At 36.1% G+C, this 7,549-nt stretch overlaps 1 protein-coding gene across 1 annotated transcript; it reads left to right on the top strand.

Annotated features, from left to right (window-relative positions):
* The first annotated feature begins 413 nt into the window (after positions 1 to 413).
* On the top strand, positions 414 to 1,463 carry LOC131050350 (L-lactate dehydrogenase B-like). The gene has a single exon (XM_057984515.2). The coding sequence runs from the start codon at positions 414 to 416 to the stop codon at positions 1,461 to 1,463; it is 1,050 nt and encodes a 349-aa protein (XP_057840498.2).
* Positions 1,464 to 7,549: the final 6,086 nt, after the last annotated feature.

Here is a 7,549-nt window from a genome sequence, read left to right as displayed (position 1 = left end):
TCATTATTGTAAGGGATGGTGTATACGCCCTCCAAGATCTTTGGAATGAATCTGCACCTTACAAAGCTGCAACGACGTATGATTCATAAAATATAATGTCAACGCTACAGACTCAAAACATTTGACTAAAGCGTTCTCGAAGATGCAGAATCTGCCAAAGCGGTTCTCAGCAACTTGCAAGATAAAAGGCAGAATTAACAGTAAAGTCTGTGCTCACCGGTGGACAATTGAGACCAAAATAGTTGGCACAAACTTCTGGAAGGGAAGGCAAAGAAGAAGAGAGGAAAGTGAGATTCACCAGTTGGGGGTTCGGTTTCCATGGATGATCTGTGCCTATATTAGATGACTTGTCTGGCACAACAAATCACAAAGAGAGATTAAGAAATTTCAAGCGTTTTGAGAAGAAAAAAAAGATGGAGAAGGGAAAGAGAAGTACGAGCTACGGCGATTTCGGCATAGACATAGCCGGGAGCTTCTTCAAGTCGATAGAGGGCGTTGGACCCCTTTCACCCAGCACACGAAACACAAAGGTCACTGTTGTGGGCGTCGGAAATGTAGGCATGGCGGTCGCCCAAACCATTCTAACACAGGAGCTAACAAACGAGCTCGTATTAATAGACGTGCAGGCTGAAAAGCTAAGGGGGGAGATGCTGGACCTGCAGCACGCCGCCGCCTTTCTCCCTCGAACGAAGATCATGGCCGACACAGACTATGCCGTCTCAGCTGGGTCGGACCTCTGTATTATCACAGCAGGGGCTCGCCAGCGCGATGGGGAGTCCAGGCTCGCACTGGTCGAGCGCAACCTCCACCTGTTCAAAAGCATTGTTCCCCAGGTCGTCAAATACAGCCCCAATGCCACTCTCCTGGTCGTGTCGAACCCGGTGGATGTTTTGACGTATATTACCTGGAAGCTTTCGGGATTCCCGGCGAATAGAGTAATCGGGAGCGGTACAAATCTGGACACTTCGCGCTTCCAATTCATGATAGCCGACCACCTGGATGTGAACGCGCAGGATGTGCAGGCGTACATGATCGGCGAGCATGGTGATAGCTCTGTGGCGCTCTGGTCCTCCATCAGTGTGGGAGGGATGCCCGTGCTGAGCTTCCTGGATAAGAATCAGATTCCCTATGAGAAGCACCATCTTGAGGCCATTCATCACACTGTTGTTAATAGTGCGTATGAGGTCATTAAACTTAAGGGCTATACTTCCTGGGCTATTGGGTACTCGGCGGCTAACTTGGCCAAGAGTTTGCTGCGGAACCAGAGAAGGATCCATCCGGTTTCTGTTCTGGCTAAGGGCTTTCACGGAATTGAGGACGAGGTTTTTCTTAGCCTGCCTGCACAGCTTGGAAGAGGTGGTGTACTTGGCGTTGTTAATATCCACTTGACAGAAGAGGAGAGGCATAGTCTCATGAAGTCCGCCCGGGCCATCCTCGACGTTCAACAGCACCTTACTATTTGATACTTTCTATGTTTCCACGCCTTTCTTTTCCACAGTTTATATTGTTAGTCCGTACGGTTTTTTGTAATTTTGGCAGAATAGTGATGTGTCATTTATCTTGTTTTCTCGATGGAAGGTCACTTTGTTTCAAAGTACAAACTAAGTCTGGAAAAAATGAATAGTAAGTTTTGTAAATCTGCTGTTATTCACTCGTTAGAACCTATCTGCAAGGTGTGGAGTGGACAAAATTGGGGTCGCAATGCTTATTTTGAGACTCTTACACAGCATACATTGGCGTAACTATTCATAACGCTGGTTTCACTGTTCATGACAGTTTAGTCGTTACATACATTGTTCATTGAATAAATCCTCGTCTACGTTAATGAATTTTTACCAGTTTCTATCATATGGTGTCAGAGCGCAAACCATTCCTGTGCTGTTTTTCTACAATACAAATAATAAATACAAAATAAAAAATTCCTGTGCTGTGGAATATGTGAAGATCAGTGGCGGCAAAGTGATGGGATAGAAGACATGGACGTAGACTGAAAGCTATGTGATTCTCCAGGAAATGCGTACGCCTGCCATGGTTGAGTGTGGCCCATATTAAGCTGTTGCAGGATATTGCAAATTCTATAGATCATTACCGCTGCGTGTAGAGAAGGCATTACAAGCTATTTGGAGGCGTAAAACTTCTGTGCCTGTGTGATGGAAGAGAGTGACCTTACGCTATTTTCCTTAACTCATCGATCCTCTTTCTGAGGTGTATAAGGTTTTGCAGGGCGGTGTGCTCTGTCAATTAAATCACAATTTTCGGCCGTGTCTTCCTAATGTAATCTCATGGCATGCGGTCCCTTTTCAGGGTTTGATGTGTCCTAAGAGTTTTAACGAGCAAGCCTTCCCTTACATTGTTTTTGGGGCAAGTGTAAGATTTGGTTCTTTTTCTGAATAGAATTGGTGTGATGATAATCATGTTGGTTGGCCTCTATTCAAAGTGGCGCCAGAGCAGAATTTACTAGCTATCTCCTATTGGAAAGCAATGAAAATTGTTGATATTGGCATTGAAATGTATAGTGCAGCTGTTAAAAAATGTTATTCCAGTGGGAGATTAAAGTGAAGATGTTAAGAGGACCTATAAAAGTGTGAGGAATATTGGTGTGACTGTTGTTAGGTTTCTTTCCTCTCTGTTGTGTTGAATAAAGAGCTCGTGTGAATTGCAGAATATTTCATTGGAGAATATTTTATTGCTTTGTGTGAAGGTAGATTAAGTTCGTAGTAATAGGCCTTTGCCGGAGTATCACTGATCTGAATACATCCTCACTGAAAGTGGCCAGCTTGCATAAAAGCTTGAATGCAAGAAGAGATATTCGTGAAGACAATCCATGTCAATGTACATTCATTTTTTGTTCTCAATAGTGCTAGCTAACCATTTGCATTTTATCCTTCCTGCTATTGCTTCTGGTCTTTTTCACGAAGTGATTTGATAATAGTATGGTAGTCATAATTTCAAAAAATCAAAAGGTAATCCTATTAAAAATAATTTTTTTTTGTCTATGAAATCAAAGTTGAGAGATGATTTGGAATGCTTATTTCAAGGAGGGATAAGGTTAATAATTCATACTAGTGTTCCAATAATCCTATAGAACTCCCAAGGGAAGCTATTATTGGCTTGGTTATACAACAAGGTGGTGGTGCTCTATCATTACAAATATATGATACCATGGAAAGCTTGAGTTCTTCAATTGTATCTTTCAAAGTGAAACATTTGAGATATTTATGCAGCCTATCAAGATATCTTCTAGTGGCTTAATAAAAGGGATAGCATTAGATAATGCTCATTAGAGGTACTTCTCTTGGGGCCTCCAAAGGCTCACATGAGTTATTAAATGGATAGATTGTAATAGGATCACCTTGGAGGCTCGCGGCATCAAAAGATGGAGGAATTTCCATCATTTCAAGCTAGTTTCTCGCTTTGAGATGATTCTTTACATGAGAAGCATTTTCGGCTTCATTTTTTCCTTTTAGTTTTCCTTGTAGATGTTGATATATTCAAGGAATACATGTATTTGAAGTTTTTATTTTTGGAGACAGTTTAGGGGTTTGGTGAAGAGCTCGAGTATAGATGGTTGCCTAGAAATTTAATAAAACTGTGATCAATAATTATCACTCTTACAAGGGTCAAAAGACAACTTGGAGGATTTTTGTCGAGAATAATTCAGTGTCTGTGATTCGAGTGTTAGGGACTAAGAGTTCAAAGATTTAACTTGGAGCTACACTTTTACGAGGGTCGCAAGGCAACTTGGGGGAGTTCCACTTGATCATGATTTGGTTCTTCAAAGAAATATCTTCCCAAATATATGTATTTATTTTATTTAATCAAGAAATTTTGTTGTGTAAGCCATTACGGGGGATCCCTTTGATAGGGTGAAAGTTGAGGTTTGAATGGTATATATATAGGAACAATGTATTAAGAGGGTGAATGTTGGCATAAATGTTCATAACATTTTAGCCCTTACATCACGAGGGCTTCACTTAGTGAACTTGGGTTATAGCATGTGTGTTCATGGAATATTAAAGAACCCCCCTATTTTCAAAAAATATTGCCCTAAACTTCATTTTTGTCACCCCTTCTTAATACACAGCCTGAATTAAAAACCCCCTATTTTCATCAGATATTGTATTTTTCATAGCCCGAATTAAAAAGCCCCCTATTTTCACTGATAGGCAATATATTGTACCCTCATTTTTGGGATATTAAACCCCCCAATATGAATGCACATGATATAATATTGCCTAGCCAGTGAAGTCCATGTGCCTTACATACATTGTTCATTATATAAATCCTGGTCTATGTTAATGATTAAAACACCAAGTTTTTACTAGTTTCTATCAACATATTATCTTTGTTTTATTGATATGTTTTAATAATGGTATGTACTTATATAATGAAATATAAATAGAAATGGATCTTTTTATAGTCCATTGCATTGGGTGATCTATTTTTGGGTCTACCAATGGCTTATAGTATATGGGATTGCCCTACTCCATGCTATAAACTAGGAGTATATAACCTACCCCTTACAGAAAGAAAAATGGACGATAAATTAGTTTCCCACCTAAATTTATATTTATCAACTATATGGATTATCAATTCTCTTGTCCCACCTAAATTTATAACTCTTTGATGGAATTTGAACTTTCTTTAGAGCTCAATACTAAGCCTAGAAAGAAGAAATATTAAGACTAGATATGCAAATATTGACACACACATGTCAAGAATGGTGGCCTATCATATTTATCTTTTTTTCTTAATGAAAGTTCATTCTCTTTTAAAGTGCAATAGTAAGTCTAGAAAGAATGAATACTATTTTTTGTAAATTTACATAATGTCTTGTGAATGATCTTGTTAGTGTCAATATTGTGGTTTAAATGGATTATTTACTAGTTCTTAAGTGTTTTGTGGCTTAATTTTCTTTTTGGAAGAAGTCTATCGGAAACCCATCAAGCCCAAGGGCCTTATCAGGGTGGAGTTGTTTTAGGGTCATTTCCACTTCTTCAATTGAGAATTTAGCCTTTAGCTTATCATTTTGTTCATGACTAATGATGGTGGGTATGTGGCTTAAAAGATCTCTCTATGAAGAAATATTTGAACCTTCCTCATTATTCAACAGATTCAAGAAAAGAAATTCATTGTCATTTCTAATATTTCTTTTGGATCCTTCATTTGTGAACCATCATACTTTTCTAGTTTAGAGATTGTTTTCACCTCTCTACACTGCCTTGTAATATTATGGAAGTATTTAGTATTCTTATCAATGCCCTCAATCTAAATTTCTTTAGATTTCTGCTTACAAAAGATGAAATCTTTTGTCAAAATATCCTCATAATCCTTCATTAATTCCTTCTCCTTTAAAAAATAATCCTTGTTCATACCTTGTCAAATGACCTCCTTATTGAGATTCCTTAATTCCTCCTCAATCAACCTTTTGGTATCAAAAATATTCTTAAAGTGTTCTTTGTTCCACTCTATCAACCTCATTTTGGCATGCTCCAGTTTTGAAACAAAACAAAATAGCTTGGAGCCCTCAAAAGTTTTGTCTTTCCACCATGTTTCTTATGAGGTTAAGAAAAATCTCATCTCTGAACCCTAGAGGATATCGCCTTCAAGAGTGAAAGGAAATGTGGCAAGATCCCCTTTGAAAAAAAATCTATCTAGTTTTTCAACAATGTTGCTGAAACCCAATCTCCTATTCTTCCATGTGAAGGATATGTTCCTAATATCAATGTCCCGGAGGTTGTTCTTATTTAACCAATCCACAAAGTCCATCTGTGACTGCCTTGGTTTGGAGATGCCACCCCTCTTGTCCCAAGTATGAAGAATGACATTGAAGTCACCCCCAACAATGTAGTAAGGGGATAAAAGACTTCCATAAATCTATCCAGCTCTTCCCATAGCATCCTTTTGTTAAGGCAAGAGACAGGACCATAAATTTTTATCACTACTAATTACAAATTCATGTCGAGACTTGATACTTTCCCACCAATCTAGTGCTTTCCTCTTCCTAAAGTCTCAACATTTACTGTAAAGGGATTCCATAGCATAGACAATCCCCTCGAGGCACCTTCAGAATCTACTATCTCCGCTTTCCAATGTCTCAAACCTTTGACGAAGGATCCAATCTCCAAATTAATTAATTAATTTTGTTTCCTAAAGAAATACTACATTTGGGCATAATGAAGATAGATCAGCCTAGATTTTAATGTAAAGGCTCATGCAAGAAATATAATAGTAATAGCCAACAACAAATCAAGAATAACTCGTCGATTGGGTATATTATAAATAGTGAAATAGGATGATTAAATTGAAAGAGTATTTCTTAAATCTTTATTGTCTTCTACCTAAAAAAAAACCAAGGTATTTCCACAATTCTTTTTTCTTGAATATCCTCATTTTTAACATCTCTTTGTTCATCAAATCTCTACAGACGATAATTTGTATATCTAAATATTGTGAAGTTTTTCTTGATTTTGATAATTTAATCCCAAATTTAGGTCAAATTAAAATTTCTAGGAGAATCTACAATTGCATCTTTTTTGCTCTAGATAGTTTTAGGTGAGACTTATTACCATTTTCTTACATCGTGCTTCTTATGCTTTGAGCTCCCTTTTTTTTTGGTTCATTTTTGTTGCTTAAATGACAATGGCATATGAATTTGCGAAGTTATTTTTCAAATTCTATGATGTTTTATTCATACCTAATTGTGTATACTTTTGGTTAATTTTAAAATGATGGAGTTAAATCTTCATAAAATATTATATAATTTAATATATTGCAAAAACATTCCTAAATATAATTTTTTTTTTTTTTTTAGAATTCTCATTGTCTAATATTATGTAATCATATGTATAAGTAAAATCACTATTAAACTTTAGAGGTATTTGAAGGAAAACTTTAGTAGGATTTGAAGATAAGAATGTTGTTCAACTATTTCGATTGTTTAGCAAACTTTGCTTAAATGTCTGCTAATTTAGTTTTGTTAATTATTTGTAAAATATTGTAAAAAATATATGTTTTCAAAAAATTTACGATTCAAATGCTCTATCTTCACTTTTTAGTGTCCTAATTTAGTAGGTGTAGTCACATAAATCTATCCACTTAATTAAATGAATATTTAGTATTTATTTGATTATTTAACCATCAATCAATAATTAATTAAATTAATATTTAATTAATTCATCTTAACCCTCTTCTCCTATTAATTAAATAGATTATTTAATTTATTTGATTTAATTCACTTAACCAAATTTAGACCATTAATTAAATAAATAAATCATATTTGTTTAATTAAATCTTCTCTCACATTTAAATAAATTAATATTTATTTAAACCCCCCAAAATCCCATCTTTCACATTTAAATAAATTAACATTTATTTAAATCACCTTTATCCTCCACCCACTTGCATTTTCCTCACCCACTTGAAACCTTTAATGGTTTCCCTTAAAGTCTTCAAACTTAATGGCTTATTTCTAGAGTCTTCTTAAGCCTTTAATGGTTTCCCTCAAAGTCTTCAAGCATTTAAATGTTTTATCTTCCTTTTTCTCATG

This window comes from Cryptomeria japonica, chromosome 3 (genome assembly GCF_030272615.1).
Source record: "Cryptomeria japonica chromosome 3, Sugi_1.0, whole genome shotgun sequence".
NCBI lineage: Eukaryota > Viridiplantae > Streptophyta > Pinopsida > Cupressales > Cupressaceae > Cryptomeria > Cryptomeria japonica.
The sequence above is the reverse complement of the archived record's forward strand: the minus strand, read 5'-3'. Positions and strand labels throughout refer to the sequence as shown.

Bases quoted from the DNA above. Each gene is read 5' to 3' on its own strand.
- LOC131050350 (XM_057984515.2), top strand. From the start codon at position 414: ATGGAGAAGGGAAAGAGAAGTACGAGCTACGGCGATTTCGGCATAGAC.